Genomic DNA, 22,479 nt, shown 5'->3' on the forward strand with positions numbered 1-22,479 from the left:
CTCAGGGAGTCCTAAACATGTCAGATAGCAATTTATTGAGGACATGCCTTTGAGAAAATAAAACTAAATGAGGCAGCATCCTCCTCCTCTAACTGGATTCCTCGAAATAAGGACCATGCAGTCAGCATAATACGGTTAATGCATCTAATGGCTTCATCACTATTCATCGCACCCACCAACCATTCGGCACAAAGCAAAAGATTTCCAGCAGTCAGTGTCAAATCTTTTTCTTTTCCAGTTTTTATTTCAATGCTGGTATCCACAGCGTCCAGTCAGGTTGGGTTCCAGAATTATTGCTATGGAATTCCTTAGTTTTTGCGCAGTTCCGGGAGCCCTGGGGTGTGAACGTCGTGAATGTTAACCATGGGGGGGCTCCTTCCGTCATCTAATACTGCTCCCACCATTCAAGAAGCAGGGATAGGGATGAGAGAAGGGAGGCCACAGGCTGACAGGTGTGAGGATGCAGTGTGAAGCAGAGGGAGGTTTAGGGAGCAGGAAGAGCTCGGGAGGCCAGAGGAGATGGAACCACATCCGGTGGCTTACACAACTACTCCGTGGCTATGGCGTTCTTCTTTCACTTGTCCCAACACCACACCATACTCATGGATTGGAAGAGCATTGGAACTGTCGTGTTCTCTCCACTGCTTGCTTGAGTTCTATTCTTGGGTCTTCCAAATGACCCTGTAGACGACCAGCCGCTACACCCAAACACTGATTAGATGGTTCTTCACTTACCGCGTATACTGTGTTGGAGCATGAGTGAATGGTGTGAGGTTGCTTAGAATTATATCTATAGTCAATTTATATTGTACTAATGCCTTAGAAATAACTTCAATTTCGTAACAGGATCCTATGGATTTATGCCAATTTTAACTTTTATTCAGCAGCCTAAGATTCTACAGGAGAAAGGTCCAGGTACAAAGCCAGTACATTATATTACCGATGGCTCTTTGGGGGTGTGTCCAGGCTTAACTGAGGAGGATTGTCTCCTAGTGACTCTCGAACAAGCTACTAAAACTTTGTGCGAAGGATGACTGGCAATAGGTCATTGTTCTGTCGTCATTAAATGAAGTCGCGCCATTAGGGTGCACTAAGAATTCATCATGCACACTGAATTACAGCACGGTGAATGTGGCTTAGCAGGTGAGCTGGCTACTCACAGAAGTGTTTATTAACCAGCAGCCAGGCACCCATGAGTCAGTTCATGCCAGTGTGGATCAGCCCATCTTGGTGTGAGCTACCTGCCTGTCCGCCTTGACTGCATTTCATTATGAATTCTCCCTGACTCTCCCTCAGAGAGTGAGTTTTAATCGCACTAGGTGCTCAACTCAGCAAAGCGCTGAGCATACCCGGAGGGACTCAAGAAACACCTGGTGAATGAATGGGAAAAATGACCAAGATAAAAATCACATGGTTTGAACCATTGTTGATGTCAAAATAACCTACCCAGAAGAAGTAAAGCACACAGAGAGGTTCAAGTGTCTTCAAGAAGGAGGTCATTTAAAGCTTGTTTCCCATACACCCAATCCCTAGGCCTATTTTCCAGTTCACACTCAAAACATCCTCTCTGTAAGACTAGAATCTTCTAAGCAACCGCTTCTGGAAAAAGATTAATAGAAGTGAGAGAGACACAAAGTCTCACTCCGAGTTGGAAGACCACCTTTCAGTATTTTGAAAGTTCTCGATTGTAGTCACTAATAAATTGAAAGGCCTGTGCACACAGTAGGCAGATTATGTATGCCAGAGGCAGAAGTCAGGGCAGAGGTAGACCAATGGCTTCAATAAATTAATGTGACTGAGAGGAGCTGACCAGAAGGGACATTACTGCCAAGCCGAGACTCAGTCAAGGGTCAGCAGAATTTCTCCTCTCTCCGACTCTCTTTCTTTGGTAACAGAGCTTGTTGAGAAACAAGGTTGTTTTTTTTTTTTTTTTTTTTTTTTTTTTTTTTTTTTTTTTTTTTTTGCAAGTTTGACTTAGATGTAGGCATGGAAGCTCCCAGTGCTGGGTTGGAACAGTGCTTTTATTTCCTTTAGTTCCTAACGACAGGAATGAGTTACAAACATATTCAGTAAATGTCCGGGCTCCCAAAACTTCCAGCCAACTATCCCATGATGCCCATGCTCTTAAGAGAGCTCACTCACATAGGGACCTCTGGCTTCCCCTCTGCTTTGTTCTTCTGAGAATTCTAAATAAAGTGACTATACCAAAAAAGATTTCTAAAGCCATTTTTTTTTAAAGAAAAGCCACAGGATGCAGTTTTTATATGAAATATCTTAGCTATGTTGAACGACAGTCCTACAGAATGTTTTTAGGCTTTTGTGGCAAAATGTGTAGACATTTTAGTGGAAGACAACCAACCGGACCGATGGGACATATACCCCCTCTCTCCCCTACGCTGTTCCGTGTGTACCTGACAATCTTCATATCAGAAAGGAGGCCTGCATTCTCTTGTTCTGTATTGAGCAATGCCTCTGCCATAAATGAGCCTAGTTTGGTTTTGCCTCCACGAAGTTGCAGACGTTGGATCCTGAGCTAAGCCTGCTGCTGAACAAGAATACGCGTTGTAAGGGCATCTCTAGGTTCCCAGGTGACACACTAAAGTCACATTAGAGCTCCTTGCCCAATCTAGGCCTGCACCGTTCATTTCCACTATGAAAGATGTCCAGGGAGTTGTTACTTCTTCCAGATTGATCCCATCCACTATCGTGCCTCGTTTTTGTATATGTTCAAATCACTGAAGTATGACCCATTTTCGTGTGTATTTTTTTAAACAATATGTCAACATCTTCTATACAGAGATTCATCTTTTTCCAAGAAAGTATTGCCAAGACTCAAATTCTGAACTTTACTAATTCCATAAATCTTAGTTCGGATTCTGCTGTCACCTCGGAAGGAACATAGATGAACAGTTAAGAAGGAGGAAACATCCCAGGTAGACAGACATGGTTACTTTTTTATTTGAAGAAAAAAAAACAAAAAAACACGTACGTTTTAATAAATACTGTGGAAACACTGACCAAACAAACATACAAAGTGACTTCAACATTAAAAAAGGAAAAGCAACAAAAAAGTTCTGCTTTATAACAGTTATATAACTTATTTTCTTTTTACAATATTTAAATACAGAAAGCACTCGCCAGCTGTCTTGTAATACTGCCCAGAGCATAACGCCACACCAGTCAAAGCACATTATGTTGGCAGAATGTCTGACTTTTATGGGTAATGATTGAAATAGCATTTTCTTGCAGAGACAAAGTGCTTGTAAGACACAGAACTGGGTGCTGTAATTATCTTAATCTCCCCTCCTGCCACTGTTTAATGGAAACACAGCTTCAACGCTTCAAAAAAGAAGCATCATCATTGGGTTAAAAAAAAAAAAGGTTTGTTTTCAGCAAGCACCACCTAGAAGAGGGCCCTATCTGACATCCTCTCTGGAAGGAACTGCTCAACTATTTTAAATGCTGATTCTCACTCTAGCAACGATCAAGCGTTGAACCTGACCCTGCCTGGCTCTGGTTAAGTGATGTTTAGCAATCACTTGAGAAATGCTCTAGGCGCGTAGCAGGGCTGACATTATAGGCGGCTTTTTTTTTCTTTCTATCTGGGGTTTTTGAAATCTTGGGCACATGGGGCCTTTGTCAGGACAACGTTCATTTGAAGGAGGTGGCATAAGGCAACACTTCCCTATCTGCTGCCGGTCTGGGGGGCATAACAGGTGCCAGAGCTTTTTGCTCTGTGTATCTGAAACTAACTTTCTCCCAGACAACCTCACTCACAAACTGTGCTCTCTGCCCTTCACCTCTCCTGGTGAAAACAGACATCTGTTTCGTCTTTGAAATCACTCTATCACATCAAACCAAGACACCTTTTATTTGACTTCGCGCTTTTTATCAGCAATGGCAAAAAAAGAAAAACAAAACCACCCACTCTTTTCTAAACAGCGCACAAAATATTACATTGAGCAATTTACCACTTGTTAATGACAACCACAAGGATGAACAAAACCATCAGACAGAATATAAAGCAACACTCTTTTTTTTCTATTTGATCTATGCGATCTTCGCAGTGCTGGTCCACGCATCCCGTAAGGCCGCGCCGAAGCCTTGCTTTTCAAACCATCTCCCGCAGCCTCGACCTTCAGGAAGTCAAGAATTTCAAAGCCTCGTGAAGGTTTCCTCTCGAATCCCACAGGTCCCGAAACAATTTCCATTTTAATGATGAGCTAGGAGGAAATTAGATCCCATCCCCTAGAAAACTAAACGCTAAGGTCACAGTGCGAGTTCCCCGACGAGGACGGTATACTAATATATACTTTTTGAAAATGAGATTAAAACATTGGGAAAAAAAATCAAATCGAAGTAGAGATCCATGAATAGCTTGTAACAAAAACACAAAAACAAAACCGAAAACAGGCAAGCACCATTCAGAGCATGGATTTTCTTCTCGGAGGTACTGGCGCGCCTCTTCCTCCAGCCCGTTTGTAGCTCCCTTTGTTTTTGGCATATTCGTCAAGTCACACCTCAAAACTCTTCAACATATTCACTTCGCACCACGCGGTCTACATGCCCAACCTAAGGACAGGATTCCAAACACTGGGTATCCTTGCAAGGGCCTCCTAAGCCTGTGTCTATGTGACTTTGGCTGTGCACTTCAATGGACTCCATCTTTCCGTTTCGCTCTTGTTTTTTATTTTTTGTTTTTATCTTTTTTTTACACTAGATGCCCGCGTCCTCCTTAAAGACGGCGAAGCTTCACATCACAGTGCAGCTCTTGGCTTTGTCCTTTCGCAAGTCTGTAGCAACTGCTGAGAGTTCTGGTCGGCTAGGCATGTGTGAAATCCGCTTTGTGGCCCTCTGTGATTTGTTCCGCTTAACGTTTTTATTTGTCTTGTTTACACACGCCAAGGTGGCGACGTGAAAAATGTCCCTGACGCTGTTTTCTGACTGTAACGCCGAGCATTCGATGTAAGTGGCGGCTCCAATCTGCTTGGCCATATTTGCTCCCTGCGAAGTAAAAGAAAGAATTTCCATCAGTAGGAAGACTTTGGAGAGAAGTCGGAAAGTGTTAAGATGCCACAAAATAATCTTGCATGGGAAAATATCTAATATGCCAAATGGATTTCCCAAGTGGTGCAAAAAACATATTTTTTTCTTAATGAGCTACTTTGTAGTTTTCTAAATATTCAATATCCAATCCTAAGGCCCTCAGTTATGTTACTCAGTAGAAACTGCTCTAACTCCCTACAGCTTCCAAAATACTGATTTGTCCAAACAGTAAAATCCTGAGCACCCAACTCCTGAGAGGATGACTCAAAGAAACAACAGAGACACTAGGGTGTCATGTGACCCTCACTGCCATGTGGAACCAAGATGTGAGTAACTCGTAGGTCATAAGCAGGGCCACTGTGAAGCACAGCCTCATACTGAAACCATGAACGCTGTGTCTTCCACATAGATCTGACAAAGGTGCTTCGGCCCCCAGAATCCACTTTGGTCCTTCAAGAGGTTCTCATTCCTCTCTTACTATGAATGACCCTCAACCCCAGTCAAGAGGCTATACAAAACACAGCGCTGATGAAAGTTAATAAATCAGTTTCTATGATTGTATTGAGTTCGTTAATAAAAAACGAAGAAACAAGCTTGCATTTAATTAGTAAGTAGACTAACTTAGAGTGCCCGTGGATATAATAAGAAGGTGAGTATAGTAATTTTTTTTCTTTAAGTTTTTGTCTTGCTGGGCAAGTGCTCTACTACTGAGCTATATCCCCAGCCCTAAAACTGAAAACCTTAAATGATCCATACCACACACAGCTGTAGATACTGTGCCATAAACAATTGTAGAATCTCATGGTGAGTTTTAGTAGAAGGTTATTTCTAAATGGATTTTCTTCCCTTTGGGGCCAACCATGCAGCATGATGAACCTCCAAAGGGTGGCTGGCAACATGGAGTGGTCTACTTTATTAACAACTTGATTTAGGATTTCATTGGGCATCTGAGGAAGAGAGGACAGTAAGCTCTCTTCAAGAGAACCACTGATTTTGACCACATTTTCCCTTAAGCATGCTGAACTTTAAAACCATTGGCGAGCAGAAGCGTCCAAGGGTATCAACGGCGTAAGTGCCCTAATGATGATTTTTACTATAGTATGGCAGAACATCTCATATTTCAGCTGACCGCTGTCTCACCTCTTGAAAAACTGCTACATTTTATTATTACCAACAATATTCCCTTCCTTTCACTTCCGCTGACAGCACATACCTGATCATACGACACGGGCGTCTGCCTGTGATTTGAGAGCTCCACTAACGTACTGACGTCTGTCCGCAGGTCAGACTTACAGCCAACCAAAAGCATCTTGGTATTGGGACAGAACTCCTGGATTTCACCTTTCCACTGGGGAGGAGAAAAAAAAAAAGGAAATTTAACAAAGTACTGACATGCATACAAGGAAAACAATTTCCTCACTGTCAGACGTTGGAATGCAACTTCAAATGAAGAAGCAAGCTTGTATTTAATTAGTAAGTAGATACCAAACTGTAGAGTGCCCGTGTATATTGTTTTATATTCTGTGTGACTCACTGGTTTCTCCCACAATGAATGTATTGGGAATCAACAGAAGGTGGTTTCAACAATGTCTTAATTATGGAGGGATTTGAAAGACAAAAGCACCCGAATAATGACATATCCAAATGGATGACTACATCCTCGGATATGCTGAGTTTCTTGTTACCAGGTGGAAGGCTGGGCATAAGAATTAGCCCACATCAGCAAAAGTAGGCATTTCGCAGACTCCATCATGAAAGACCGGGCCATGCTACCATGTGCTCTGTCTAAGGGTCTGGCCTCCGATCAGTAAAGCAGAATGGTTGAATGGATGGAGACCACGGCTTACCTAGAGCACTAGGACAGGGCAGCATCTGGGGTTGTAGCCCATAGGACTTGGGTTTTATTTTTTAAACTGTTAAGCACTGCTGTCACGTCTACAATGTAACTAGTCCCTGTTCTAACCGGAATTAGGAGAACTTCCAGAAGTCCCTGGCACCGAGTCCAACTGTTTCCTTTACAGCAAGTAAATGACTTTTCATGGTTTGATGGTTTTCTCCATCATCAGGATGGGAGCCAAGCACCCCAAGAACATCACTGCTCCCAGAGATGAGGGGATAGAGGGCCCGAGACCCCTCTATGCCCATCCACAGAAGTCTCTTGTGCTCTGAGAAGTACTGTAATGATGATGTAGATGTAGCTATGTCTCTCTGAGGATTCACAGAGCAGACGGGACAATAACGTTTTCTAAGTGTAATACCAGAGAGAGGGACGTTCTAGAAGAGGGATGTAAGAGGCCACCAGAGGAGGAGGCCTCAAGTCTCAAGGTGTAGCATGGGCAATAGATTCTAGTACCAAGCACCCCAGAACGATGGAGGGCGGTAACCCACAGAGAGTCTTGTTTGTTTTTTGAGATTTGCTTTTTATTCCCTTCCACGATTATTTAAGAGTCTCTATCTACCACACACTCCTCAAAAATTAAAAACACAGAATAAGAGATCTTTTCTACCTTAAGTCACTCTGAACTCTCCAATGTTAATGGACTTCAAGACTCACACGACAAAAAGGAGATGAGGCCTTATGCCTCACACAAATATAAAACACTTGTATTAATAGCTACAGATTCAATGTCACTATTTGTTTGGTCTTAAGTAACGAAAGCAAAGTAGAACATGAGAAAAGCTTTCTGTCATAAATTATGTATAACCCAATACTACATCAAGTACAAACTCCAGTAAATAAGTGCCCCTTTTATCTTCAGACTCAGCCAGACACCTTGTTACGTTGTTATGAGTTGTGTGATGTTTCTGGCTTCCCCCTGTACTTGTTTGCAGGTTCTGAAGACAGGGAAGGTGTATTCCTAACAGATTTCAGCAAAAGTCAATCTATGTTTCATATATTACTCTGAATGGAAAGGAGCAGAAAAACTAAAAAAGTACCCTTCGGTCTACTAAGAGTGCAGAGTCGCTGAACTGCTGGCAAGGCTCTGGGCAGTAGTGGCACAGTCTTTAATCCCAGCACTCAGGAGGCAGAGGCAGGCGATCTCTGTGAGTTCAAGGCCAGCCTGGTCTACAAGACAGGCTCCAAAGCCACAGAGAAACCCTGTCTCAAAATACACAAATAAACAAACAAAAAGCCAGGACATCTGCACAGGTGCCTTTCCTTTTCTCCTCCTCACTCTGACCAGGCCCCAGAAGCCCATTGATATTCTTCGCTCTTAGACATCTCTGCTGTACACAGAATAAAGCGGGAGTGCAGCTAGAGTCTCGCTCTCAACCCCGCCCCCCCCCCCCACCGCCACAGCACCCACAAGAGTGGGTGACTGGTACGCTGCCCCATCTACAAGCACTTGTGACCATCAAGAACTACCAAAGAACAAAGCCTAGGTTGCTGCAGGCCAAGCAGACTTCCTGCCCCTACTGAACTCCGCAAAACTCCTTGACAACAAGGCCCTATAACTACCCTGGGGGCCAAGTCCGCCAAAGGTCAAACATCAGCCCTGAACACATACACAGTGGCCTTCTTAGGCCTCAAGACCTGACTGCAACAGGTACCATTCCTCTTAGCCCTGGTTCATTCTGGCCATAGCTTCTGCTAGTTCCGCCTCCACCTACAGGATCTGGCCCACCTTTGCTTCCAGAAACCAGGGCTCTGTGATAACAAACATGTTCAGTGTAACCGATGGCTTACTAGTATTTGGTGGGCACCTGATTATAATTCGCACTGTCTCATGTCTAGGGACAAGCCCTGTTACACATATTTCTCTTGTACTAACTTCAATAAATCGCTGAAATACAACTTCCTTGTCAAAATAACTCCTATTGAATTAAGGTTAATATCTGAATTGAGATCAACAGCAAACACATAAGGAACAGTCTGGCCAATGAACAGAAGGCTCAGGTAGGACCTTATTGTAGGTCTCCACCATTTCCTCCCGAAAAACAAACAGTGGAAGATCAATAAAAGCATTTTGTTCTGAGCTTTATGAAGCAGATTAACGACCCAAACTCGTGGCATGCGTGTGTGGGAACCCTGTTTTGGTGTGGAAGTTCCTGGGGTTTCATCAGAGAACATAAGGCCAAAGTTCAGACTGGGCCCTTCAGGGCTCAGCACTTACCTTTTTTAAGACACTGTCCAGAGTCTCCGGTCTACTGATGTCAAAGCAAATGAGTACGGCATCAGAATCCGGGTAAGAGAGGGGACGGACGTTGTCATAGTAAGGAGAACCTAAGAAACAAAACACACAGGTCTCAGACAAAAACCTCTATCATCTTTCAAGTATTAACTCTACCCTGAGACAAATTCCTTCCCGATTACAGTGTAACACCTGCCTCGTTCACTCCAGACCCACTCCCCCTCCCCGCACATACCCCTTCTTGTAAAGGAATGCAAACACATACACAAAAGACAGCTTCATTCACTTGTACAAGAAGATCAGAGTGTCCTTCCTATGCGTGGGACTTCAGTTCTTGGGAAGGTCAGGAACTTAAGGTACGAATTGATAGAGTTCAAGGATTAGCGTCAGAGGGAACCCAGATGAAGGGGCAGGGGATGGGGCCAAGGGATCTTGAGCGCAAAGCCATTCTCACCACTAAATGAGGAGAAGCCCACGCTTTAGGACTGGGTGCGCCTCTGATTCTTCAATCCTAAGACGAAGGGAGTGACAACCTATATCCGTGGGATCTGAGCGAACCCAGGTGGCCGCTGGAATTTAGGGAGAGATGCGTACATATTAACCAGAGGTATTGTGGCTGTGTTATCGCTGTGGTCAAAGGCTAAGGGGCAGCGGCCACTAGAAATGGAGCTGTTTCCTGGGAAAAAGATCCAAACTGAAGATTAGTCCAATAGTTGAATGGGGGTGAGTGGGGGAGGGAGGAAGAAGGCAAGATTGATGGTGCATAGAGAGCCACAGCAAGGCACATGGGTGTCACTGTCTCCGGTTACAAGGCTGGCTGGGCCACTGACCTTTGAACTTGCTTACACTTAACCCCAAGCCCTGTGCAAGATTGCTTCCTGCTACAACCAAGAATGTCATAAATGCCATGTTTGGACAATGTGACCTTTTCCGCACAGTTCTGCCTGCAACACGACAGCAGGACATAATCCAAGGCCCTTGGCCTTGGTGAAACCCAAAGTCCTCTGAAAGTGCAAGTCCGCACCCAACCAGCTGAACCACGGAACTTTAGAACTTTCATTTTCAGGTACCTTTATGAATTCCAAGTGCTGGGAATTCACACAAGGCCAATAATTATGAATTGTGAAATAGTTTGACTATAAAGTTGAAGATAACTTGTCAGTTGCTGCTTTGAAGAACCGATTTAAATCACATAGCCCTTTCCACAGATAACCGGAAACCACTTACTAGGCAAATGCGAATACAGTCGCACTTCTTTTAATTCAGTTTTGACATAATTTTGCATTTCTGGCAGAAAAAAAAGTAGCATGTATTCCCTAAGTCAAAACTTCAGTAGTCCAAGTCAAAATAAGGAAGGGGGGGGGCTTTCAAAAATAAATAAATAAATCAACCCTTTGTAGGCCTGCTGGACAAGGTTCTTTCTAACAGGCAGGAGGAGGATCACAGCTATGAGGCCTGCCTGAGTGGATTGAGCTGGTCGCACTTCACACGAGGACACCAGTATCTCCATATTAGTTTTCCATGGAGCAACTCAGTGATACTGTGTGCTAGAAGTGAGTGTAGTTGGTGCAGGTGTTCTGAGCCCCCAGCCCTGGCCGCAGTGCGTCTGCCTGCTTCATAGCTGTTTTGGAGACGGAGAACGTGAGGCTGCTGAGCTAGGAACAGGAGGACGTTCTGGGGGTCAGGAGGGAACGTGTCAGTCTAAGAAGTTCTCAGGGAAGGCAGCAGCTTCCCACTGGCCACTGGCAGGCAGAAGTGCGCTAACAAAGCCTGCACGAGAAGGTACTTTCCCACAATTAGAGGCCTGAACTGAACAACTCGTGTCACTTGAAATATCAAGATGCACAAAATAGAAAAAAAAAAAAAAGAGGCCATTGCTGAAAACGGTTACCCTTTCAGCCTTTCAGCCACTTGAAGAAAGTCGAGGTGATGAGAATTAAACTTGAGTTCAGTTTAAGCTTTTCTTGAGAGGGGTCCTTTACCCTATATGAATATATTGCTATTTTACATTAGTTTCTGCAGTTCCGGCTCCTTGTTTGTGTGTCCAAAGTCTAAGTTCCACCCAGCTCTGGCTGTGAGCATTAGAATATCTCTTTTCTGATAGCCAGGCACAGAAATCCCAGACAGGACGGGAAGGAGGACAGAGGAACCTCTCTTCTGCTCTTCAAAGCTAGATTAAATGACCTGACCCGACCCGCACAGTCAGGGCCAGCCTGTGTCAGTGGAACAGGTGTCAGAAAGCTCAGGTCTCATGCTTTCCAGTCCCCAGGCCCTACAGGACAGGACTAGCATCGGCAGGTGCCAGGCTCCCTCAGGACAGGATGCTGCACGCACTGCGTGGCAGAGCGGGGCTATTGTCCAGGACAATGGAGACCATCTTGTCCAAAGGTGACTGAAGAAAGTCAAAGGGGCAAAACTAATTTAATTAAACTTGGGACTGCTGGGAAAATCCAGAGACCCGGGTTGCAACATTCCAGTCACCATGTGGCTGCAGAGAACACCCTGCCCTTTGTGGGCTGTTTCCCCTCCCCCACCCGTCTTAAGGCCACAAAGGGATCTGGCTTTGTGCTCAGCCCTCTGTCACAGGCAGGGGATTGCTTGCTTGTGAGAAAAAAGGAGAGAAAGAAAGAAAGAAAGAAAGAAAGAAAGAAAGAAAGAAAGAAAGAAAGAAAGAAAGAAAGAAAAGAAAGAAAGAAAGAGAAAAGAAAGGAAGGAAAAGAAACCAAGGCAGCTGTTGTGCTCAGTGGCTATATGCAAATATGTGAGAATTTTCCCCTCTTGATTGACTTTAAAAAGAAACAGTTCTCTTCGCCTTAACCAGGATTCTCCTGGAGGCCTGTGTCTGCTTTTGTTTGCATTTGGCTTAGACAGTTTGGATGAAAATACTTATGTAGTGTAACACTCCATGAGAAACCAGGCACTGAGCTCAGAGGTGAAGCGGTAACTCTGAAGCGCTTTTAACAAGGTCTAATTAGGAGCAGCACTTTGATCTGAGCCCGGTTCAACCCCCTACAGTAAACAATGCAGCTTTTTGATCAACAAGTGCCCAAGGGCACTAATAAAATGGATCCTGAAATTCATTAGTCATAACTGTGATATGACCACCAATGAGAACAGTAACTTGACACAGAAGCTGAGAAAATCCATGTTTTTTGAGAGCTTAAGGTCAATTTCTTTTTCAGGAAAACAAAACAAAACTATTGTTTCCTTTTTTTTTTTTCAGAATAAGAAAGTGAACGATAGGATTGCAGAACTGGCCTAACAGGAAATGTCTAATAGCTCATTGGGTAAGAAGTATCCTTTCTTCTGTGTTCTTCCCTATAGGGCCCTGCATTGCACAAGGGGAGCAGGCATGTGTGGGAAGAATCCTAGGAATGCCCTGTCAACTGAGGAGGCCAGAAGACAGGAGAGACTCCAGAAGACGAATGGAGAGTAAGCCAAGAAGTGAGACCATTGCCAGCCCATGACTCCTGTAGCCTGCTGCATCCCCTGAGAACCCGGGAAGGCAGGCTTCCAGAAAGACTCATTTCTGTAGACCCTAGTTAAGCGCATCAGGCACTAACTGAACATGTCTTCTGGTGAGCTAAATGGTCCCGATGTTGCACGCAGTCGGTACTTCAGTACCTAAGGATGGACTACAGTTGAAGCCAAATAAACCTAGATTATGAAGCTTTGCTTGTGAAGTCAAACTTTCTCTGCATGTGGAACAGGCTTCAGGCAGAGGGACCTTTCCAGGGTAGCATTTCCTTAAAGACAGCACTGCTTTTAAGGTCCTTGTTAAGTAACCTACCAGTCTCTCCATAGGGAAACGGCAGGGAGCTGTATTAGTTTCATGTAAAGAGACAGGACTATATGTGAAACAAGTGTCTCATCCTGTCCACCCCCACCCACCAGCTGAGAGACTTTATCCAGGCATAGATTAGAACAAGTCTGCTTTGGGGGCTCTTCGTTGTCCAAGTTTGGCAAACGCCGACAAAGTTCTGAAAGACTTTTGCAATGGCACGTCTACACACCCTTGTCTTCAAGATCATTAATTTGGGGTGAGAGGCAAATTTCCAGCCCAAGAATAGTCACCCAGTGCCTCACCTTGAAACTCCCTCTTCAGACACATACCTGCCTGCTGAAGTCACCCCACTGCGGAGGTGCAGCACGCCATATATGTGCATAACGAAACGCATGTGGAAGAAGAGGTATGCCTAAAAGCGAGGCGAAACCAGTCCAAGCACTGAAGCTTTAGAACAGTCTGCACACTGGAAATCCTTCTCACTGGGCATTTTCAAAGCGTAACCCCTTACCCATGAAGGAAGATGGACGCTCTCCCTAAATGAATTCCTACCAGGAACAGGATGTGGGGAATAGTGGATGTTTGGGGCAGAAAACAAAATACAGTAAGTTGTGGTTCTTTTAGTGTTCACCAAGGGCACATGGGTAGGGGAGCAAGCCCCATGAGGGGCCATCACCAGAGGGGATGTCACAGGAGAGCAGCAGGCTCAGGAATGGGAGTCGAATCTAAACAAGACCTTGAGACTTGGCTTCAGTGTAACGTTCTGCTGAATGCTTCCCCCAGATGATTGTATCACAGACATCAACGCCCCCAAAATGCCACCACCACCCGGCACATTAATGATATTTTGTGTGCATCTTCTATTGAATCAGACTCTTGGAGATTAAGAAGAGATCTTATAAAAACATGTGGGCCGCTATGTGTTCTAATTCTGCAGGCTGTACACAGGTACATAATTGGATATAAGTTCAGAGGGGTAAAACTGACGTCTCTATTGGGGGCTCTAAGTAGCATTTTGATAGTAATCCTCAATCTCGAGATACTTTAAAATAATAGGAATCCTCCCATTTGACTGACAGTGGATCCGCAATGAATCAGAGCTCCATGGGGTAAGATTATGTAAGTTTTAAAAAGCCACATTATCATTCAATCCAGACTACAGCAATTTTGTTTCCACGGCTATGCAAGAGTCCATTATCTTAGCATGGAGTCCCTCAAGTGCGTTCACCTTTCCACATGCTATGACATTAGGCTTGTGTTTCTAAACCACTGTGCTCAACATCTGCCTGAACTTTTGAAGCAGCTTGCTTTCTGTGTTGGAAAAGTATGAATTTTTGCTAAAAAGAACTTTGAATGTTATCAATATGTTTAAACCAGAAGACATTTCAAGGACATCAAAAAATGACAGAGGCTGGGGCTGGAGAGATGGCTCAGAGATTAAGAGCACTGATTGCCCTTCCAGAGGTCCTGAGTTCAATTCCCAGCAACCACATGGTGGCTCACAACCATCTGTAAAAAGATCTGATACCCTCTTCTGACCTGCAGGCCTACATGTAGGCAGAACACTGTATACATAATAAATAAATAAATAAATAAATCTTTTTAAAAAAATGACAGAGGCCCAGCTGATGCATTTGGGACACCCTACCATGCATCATGAGCTACATGGAGAAACTGGGGGTCCACGGTGTCCTATTTCCATGCAAGAGAAACTACTATTAATGAAGAAACACCTGGTTATTTCAGGAGAGTTAGAATGACCGATCTGGACACCTTGCTCAAATGTGCAACTTAGGAAAAGCCAAATTGGAAAAGAAGCTGGCATTGAATGGGGTAGGGGACAAAAAAGTCTAGAGACAGATGAAGATTTGCCTCCAGTCAAGCTGTTGGTCTAGTTCAGTGTATGAAGCCTCAGTTTAACAGCTGGGCATGATTTACACACCCTAGGTCCCAACGAGCATCATGACTCAGCGAAATACCTGGTTCTATGGAGTGTGTTCTGCTGTTCAGATCAAAACCATTTTCTGATGAGTTTGTAAACTCTTAGCCTATCCTGAATTCTTCACTACCTGTGAGAAGCTCAGGTCAGAAATCTCAACTTTGACAATCTGGGTTTTCCCTGATCACCATTAAGTGTAAGCTGGTTTTAAAGAGCAAGGGACTTTAAGGACTTTAGGGAGCTGAGTCAACTTGTAGAGGAGAGCTGGAATTATGGGAGTTTTAATGGACAGGAAGACCTGAGTTGGGGGCTTGGACTTGGCACAGGCATCCAACGCCTCTTGAGTCTTGTTGCTGCAGGTGAACCCACCATTCCCACCTAGGTGCCTCTTCCTGTAACCATGGTTTCCATGTTCCTGTTTGACTATGGGGAGTACAGAAAAGAACTGCCCTGGGAAGGATTCCTCAACATGTCCAAGTTCACAGGCATTTTCTCCTGGCTGCACCCCATACTTTTTCAGGGCTTTGCCATTCGGTTTCTTACTGTACCCTGGAGGAAGCGTGGGTATTTTAAATTTTCACCTATAATCACAGCATTTTTGTTGTCTTGTCACCCTAAGTAGACCGGAAGTAGCCTGAGGACAGGAGACAGCCCCCCCCCCCCCATCACAGCATCAGCAGGGCTGGCAGATGGCAAACCTGACTGGTTTACAACCACAGCTTCATGTCCTCCCCAGATGTGCTCATTTACATTTTAAATCACAAAAATGAATAAGCAATCTCCTTTTTAACCTGCTTCCCTTGGTTAATACAAAGATGAGTCTCCAAAAACGGTTGAAGCATTTCCATTCTTGCCAAGGAACATTTCGTTAGGGCACTTACCATCAAGACAGGCCTTCAAATTTGATGCAAAGACTGAAATATACCTTTTTTTTTTGTTAGATTTGTGTTTATTCTGAAGGCTGTCTTCAAAGTAAAGTAACTAAGATTTTTATCTGTTGCTTTGAATATGAAATGTAGGGAATAATGTATTTTTTGATAATACTAGAAACAAGCATAGGAAGTGTTAACTTTAGTATTCAGAACCAGAAAGCTGTTCATAGCATATTAAGATTCAAAAGAGTTTTCATGGGGCAATTTTCATGGGGCAATAACACAGTTATTAACTGGGAATCAGCAGTTGAATCGAATCCTTTAATAATATGCCTTAAATAAAATGTGCATTAACTTGCCCTGGTTAAAAGCTGACATGAATGGCTATTACTCCCTAAATCACATATGTGGAAATTACCCTGCAATCTGTCCTAGGAAAAGATACGGTGATCTTTACATGACAAACTTTCTATTATTAGTAGGCATTTGGCTTCATGTTACAAATTGCTTCTATGTTGGCAAGCATAGCAGATTTTTCAAACACAAACTCTTAGAACTACTTTAGTTTCACTTCTTACTTTAAAATACCAAAACTCTTCTCTCTCTCTCTCTCTCTCTCTCTCTCTCTCTCTCTCTCTCTCTCACACACACACACACACACACACACACACACACACACACATCTCATTTGGGAAACTCTGAATATTCTCATTTCTGCACATTCTGCAGTTATTAATAAACTTATTTACTAATGAAAAGAAAATATTTCTCAGTAAAAAGGAAGAAGGGGACCCAACACAACCTTTAGAAATCCCTCATTTTAGAGGAGTTTCATATTTATAGTAAGATTTTGTTAACTTTGGAGCATTTTAGTAGCCCTAAGAGTCAATTGGCCCCATGCCACTGTTCCTCACCTAAAGCAGGGGTTCTCAACTTGTGGCTCACAACCCCTGGGGGTGTCCAATGAATCTATCACTGGGGCCTAAGACTCTCTGCATATCAGAAATGTACATAATGATCCATAATAGTGGCAAAATTGCAGTTATGAAATAGCAACAAAAATAATTTTATGGTTGGGGGTCACTACAACATGAGGAACTGTATTAAAGGGTCACAGTGTTAGGAAGGTTGAGAACCACTGACCTAAAGACTATTGCTGACTTCCACAAACTACTGGGGAAGCCTCATGGGGAAACACACTGGTAACCAGTTAGTTGAAAGAGGTCATTAGAGTTCAGGAATGAAATGCTTCATAAGATGGACTCATCCCAGGTCTAAAAGAGGACCTGCTTAAAGTAGATACAGAAAGAAGGAAGAGGAACAGAGAGGAAGGAGATAGTAACTGCCTGGACCCCCAAAGAGCAATGAATTCTCATATTCTGCTTCTGTCTGGTATCCTTCCCCTCATTCCAATTGGCAGTTTTGTTTATGATCACATGACTGCTTCCGGGGGAGGCAAACACTTAGGAGCTGTGGTTCATGCATAGGAAGCCCGGAAAAGAACTGCTTCTGTTTCCTTAATGTTTGCTCCTCTGTTGGAAGACTGAATACATTAACAATACCACCAAAGGGCACAGTTTATATTCTCTCCCCTCCCAATTTTCTCAACAGTAATCTCTCTCACATAGTCTTAGAAGAGAATAAAACAATACATTCAGGGCTCTATGAACTTGGTTTGGATCTTCTCGCCAGAGATAAGACAGTAGCGTGGGGAAAATCAAACATGAGAAGAGGCATAAAGTATAGGCAACTATTTTCACATCTCAACAAAAATAATGTCTTTGTGGGTGAGAAAATGTTAAAAAAAATCTTCAGGAGCTTGTCAGCAAAAGCAAGTGAATAGGAAAGATGGTAAGATTATTGGGAAGCATAAACTTCCTACTGGAAGCTACTTTTGGTAGAAACAACCTATTCCTAGAATTTAAGCAACGTTCTGTAACTGTGTTTAATTAACTAACCTCTCACTTCACAAACAACACAGTGGAACCCCAAATAATTCCCTATGTCTCCTTTTCCATTTGTGTAAATCTAAATTTGAAGTAAGGCTTCACAACTGGATAATTTTGCAGTACAATACTGCTGCAATCAGCTTTCAAACTGTCACATGTTACAAAAACATGCACACGGTTTCCTTTCACTAAATAAAAACATAAGCCATTGTTTCACTACTGATTTCATTTCAGGTGATTAATTTGATGAAAATCAATATTTATGAAGTTGCCATTCTTAAGGCACAGGTAATTCAGTGACAATTAATGCCAGGAGCCCTATCTCCTTGGCAACTATGCACATCATTATTAATTTGCTCATTCTTTAGGTTTTATTGGGTGACTATTGCATGCAGAGATTGTGAACTACGTAGTTCTAAGGCTTGAAAAGATCTGGTGATATTTGCAACAGTGTCCCACTAGAAACTGGTCATACACATTGGTTTATTTGCTACGCTTTGAAAGGCTTGTGCCCTTGCTCTCTTAAAAGGAGGGAGGTGGCAAGTTCGGCCCATGGGCATCTAATCTAAAATCTCCCTTGGTGGTCTTGTGACTCTTGGAGCTTGAGACAGGGATGTACAGCCCAGCATTCCTGGGAGTCCACCCATCCCCCTTCTTATCCAAATACTCTCATTCCTAAATCCACCAGGAAGCCTGGCTCAGCTCAGAATCTGGCTTGGTTTGCAGGCGGTGAGAACCTCAGCACGGGATGCCAGATCCACTGAGACTAGGAGCTGAAGCCAGCCAACGTCCTGGGGAACAAAAAGACCTGCCTGTCCAGACACTAAAGCCAAGACGTGATAGCTGGGGGAGATCTTGCACATTATCCAGCTCAGCGACTACCCTCTTTATACAGATGATGAAAATGAGGCCCAGGGAGGTAGATATTTGCACACAGAAATCCCTGGTAACCAGGAGCTAAGACCTAAACACAGCTTTGTATCAAAGACTGTATCCGACCCCACTGCTCCACTGCACGACTAAATTCTTATCGAGCAGAAGTCCAAACAGGGCTGTCCAAACAGGGCTCGGTGGGAGAGAGGGAGTGCTGGTGCTAATTACTGGTACCACACCAGCTGTCCTGCCCACTAGGCATAACAATTACCATGATATGGCTGAGAACGGGAGCCTAATAAAAGACTACGCTACGCCATAATTCTGATGATAGAAACTAGTAGTAAGAATTCCACTAGCACTTTCTCTATAGTATCAAGTCTGTGTATGCAACCTCAACAACACCAAAAAAAGAAAGAAAGAAAAAAAAAACCGCTTTTGGCGCAGCTCAAGGAAGAGCCTGGCTCTCCAGGGGGAAACTAGATCCATCCTTCTTACTGCAGCAGTCTGAGCATCTGGCACCGACCGTGAGAGGCTCCGGTGCGAGACTTTCCTTTAGCCTTTGTGCCGGGGCTGCCTCTGGAGACCTTGTGACTCTGGCCCCTTCCTCCCGCTGTCTAATCCCCCAGGTCCCTCAGAGGTTCCAGCCCCGGGTGTGGGAAGCTCGCTGAAGCTCCACGAGGCCACTCCCAGCTGAGCGCAGCTCCTCCTCGGGCCACCCCGCCTGACAGCAACCCTGCGTGTTGGCGCTTGTGCGCTCCTCCTTGCCAGTTTCGCCCGAATCTGTCTGGCAGCCCAGTTCCCCACGCGCACCGGTCTTTCCCCTCCCTTCCTGGTAGCTTCTGCTCCTCCAGAGAAGGTATGATTTTTACAAACAGCACGCCTTCTCCTCGGGCGCCTCTGGCCTGGCTTGCTAGAGTTTAGGTACCAGGAGATGCTCGGTGCTGTCCTTACTGTCTCTACCCCGAAATCAGCCTGGGCGCCAGCCTTCCCACCCGCGGAGATCTGTCCTCCCCACCTCCGTGCCACGTAGGTGGGTGGGCGCGTGGGAAGGCAATAACCCGGCCTTGAACCCTAGACCTCTGGACAGAACCCACCACGGCGCCAATAATTCAAGTAGACAGGAAGGTCAAAGGCGAACGGTGCTGCCTGCGGCCCTACAGGCGGGAGAGGCCGAAGCAATGGGGGTAGGGAGTGGTATGTTCCGAGAGCTGGCACAGAGTGATCCCCGGGCGGCCGCAGAAGCAGCTCTGCGCCGGGGACACGGAGGCTGCGGGGGCGGAGGCTCCGCGGTGGCCGCTGCCCGCACCACCAGCGCATTCCTGGCAGTAGGCGTCACTGGGCGCCGCCGGCGGCCGTTCACCCTTCTCCCCCAGCGCGGAACCGGCACGCAACCGGGTGGCTTCGGGGATCTTCTCCCAGCTCAGTCTGCGCCCCCGCCCCCCACCCCTGCTTCGTAACCAGATGGTTGGTGACATCCACGAGGGGCTTCCTCTGCGAGCCGGAGGGCTCCACGCTGCTCGGCATGCTCCAGCACTCGGCCACCCTGGCGGCCTGCTCCGGCATGGCCCCAAGGACGGACAGCACAGGCCACGCGGCCACAGGAGGCTGCTCCAGCAGCGTCACCCCCGGACACACAGCGTCCTCCTGTCCCCAAGGCCACAATCACCCCGATCGTCACCCCTGCCCGGGGAGGATAGCATTTTCCCGCGGCCCGAGTCCTGGAAGTCCCTCTAGGGGCTACGTTAGCGGACAGGGCACCAGATCCCGAGCCCCGCGGCGCACCGGCCCCGACAGCCACGCGGTGTGTTCTTACCTGAAGTGTCCCACAGGCTCAACTCTATTCTTTGTGTGTCGATTTCAAAACTGGCCGTGTAATTCTCAAATACCGTAGGGACGTAATTCTGGACAAACGAAAGGGACAGAAGAAGAAGGAAAAATGTAAAGTGATTATTAAAAATATTAACATGCATCGAACACTTTATGGGAAACACCCCAAGCCCCCAATTAAAAAAAAAACGCACCCTACCCCCGCTACACACTAAACACGCAGCCACCTCCCGAGAGCCCACCCAGGTTTCCCCATCCGGCTCGCCACTGTGAAACCAGCAAGTTTCGGGGGGCCAAGAGCCCAGGGTGCTGGCACATCCCAGCCCAGAGGTTTCCAGGGCACTTTCCCTTCCGAGCAGTGTGGCAGTGGAGACCGGCTCGGCGTGAGGGCGACTTTGAAGAGGAAAATCACAGCGAGCGGACGCTCTCTTCCAGACTGGGGACCCCACCGGCCGCTCCCCTCAGAGTCGTGCAGGTCACACTCACTTCGGGAAAGCAGTCCTTTGCGAAGACGTGAAGCAGCGCTGTTTTCCCACACTGGCTGTCGCCCACTACTACTATCTTGCATTTCACGTTCTGATTAGGATCCATGATAGATTTACTGGATAATTTCTGGCTGGCTCTTCTCTCCTTCATTGATGTTGTCTTATTTTCTCTTGGAACAGGAATTTTTCTCTTCAGAAGAAAAAAAAATATATATACTTCTCTATATAAAAAGCAGACTAAAAAAATAAATCGCAAGGCCGGTGGGAACCCCTTAAGCGCAGCGCAATGGAGAGGCGGCGGCTCTTAACTCCCCTCCAACAAGTTTTCTGCGTGACTCCGCGCCTCTCCTCCCAAGTCCAATTCCAATCGGTCTGCTTTGTTTCACGCTCTCTGCGCGGCTTTATATGCCGAGCCTTCCAATCCCCTCTGCTTTCTCAATGAGAGAAGGAAACTGATCCGCCTCCTCCCCTTTTATGGAGCCTGGGAGCCAGCGCGGCCGCCTAGTTGGCGGAACGTGTAGGCAGTGCGCCCTCTAGGGTAGAGTGCAGGATGGCTCGCAGGCCCAGGTTCTGGCACAATCAGAAGGCCCTAGGCAGGCTTTGCTGGTGGACAAACAGCTCAGGACCAGGGTGAGGGGGAAGGAGATATCTGTGCACACGGGCTCGGCGCTGGAATTCTTTGCAGATTGCTTTCCAAGAGGCGCGTCTCCAAGAAGCCCCGTGATTATCTGTGAAAATAAAAAAGATTTCCTACTCAAAGCCTAATCATGAAACGGAAGTAAATCTTGGAATGGGAAAAAACTAAGAGGTTATACTGAAATAATATTAACAAAATTAATATTAACAGAAGAGATTATGTACATCACATAGAGGGTGGGACATTTCCTAAACTTACTTATCTCAAACACAACCCGTTTTCCTGAACCGGTGCAGAGGACTGGCTATTCAAACTTGTTAGCTTCAGCCATTCCAGAGGAGGCAGAAGTCTTTGCGGAAGTGGATAAAGCAAAGAGGGGTTAGGGGAGAGATGATAAAAACTATCAGAGACTCACTCAGTCCCACCTGCCACTCTCGCTGTGAGAACGCTAGAACCAGGGATCTACGTGCTCTTCTGCCCCTTCAGCTGCAGCCTTCACCCCCAAGAATCAAGGTACTCTGCACTGCACCCAGAAATCATGCAAGACCACAGAAAGTATGCATGACCACACTTGAAAAGTCAAGGACCCCACCTCCTCCACACACACATCCATACCACAACAACTCCGAGTCTCCCTCCCCACAAATCTCAGAAGCGACAAAAATAGAGGCCGTGTTTGTTCTCTTGTTTTCCAAGGGCAGTGTCTTCATTGCCTGTAACTCCAATGGTCAGGAGGCTTCAGTTACTCCGTCTGTAGTGACGGTGTCTGGGAACATAGCTCAGTCTGTGAGGTGCTTGTTCTGCAATCATGACTTGGGGTTTATCCTCTAGCACCGGTTAAGGAACTGTGCGTGGAGACACTCCTGAAGTCCCAGAACTGAGGGGGCTGATTCAGGGGATCCCTGGGACTTGCTGGTCAGACAATCCAAGC

General features: G+C 45.5%; 1 protein-coding gene across 1 annotated transcript; it reads right to left on the bottom strand.

Moving 5' to 3' along the window:
- Positions 1-2,934: 2,934 nt before the first annotated feature.
- Positions 2,935-21,312, bottom strand: Rnd3 (Rho family GTPase 3). The gene is made up of 5 exons (XM_048426021.3): positions 20,913-21,312; positions 20,413-20,500; positions 9,162-9,271; positions 6,260-6,394; positions 2,935-5,004 (listed from the first exon to the last, which is right to left on the bottom strand). The coding sequence occupies exons 1-5, from the start codon at positions 21,060-21,062 to the stop codon at positions 4,753-4,755; spliced, it is 735 nt and encodes a 244-aa protein (XP_048281978.1). The 5' UTR covers positions 21,063-21,312; the 3' UTR covers positions 2,935-4,752.
- Between the last annotated feature and the right edge of the window lie 1,167 nt (positions 21,313-22,479).

This window comes from Myodes glareolus, chromosome 21 (genome assembly GCF_982192425.1).
Source record: "Myodes glareolus chromosome 21, mMyoGla1.1, whole genome shotgun sequence".
NCBI lineage: Eukaryota > Metazoa > Chordata > Mammalia > Rodentia > Cricetidae > Myodes > Myodes glareolus.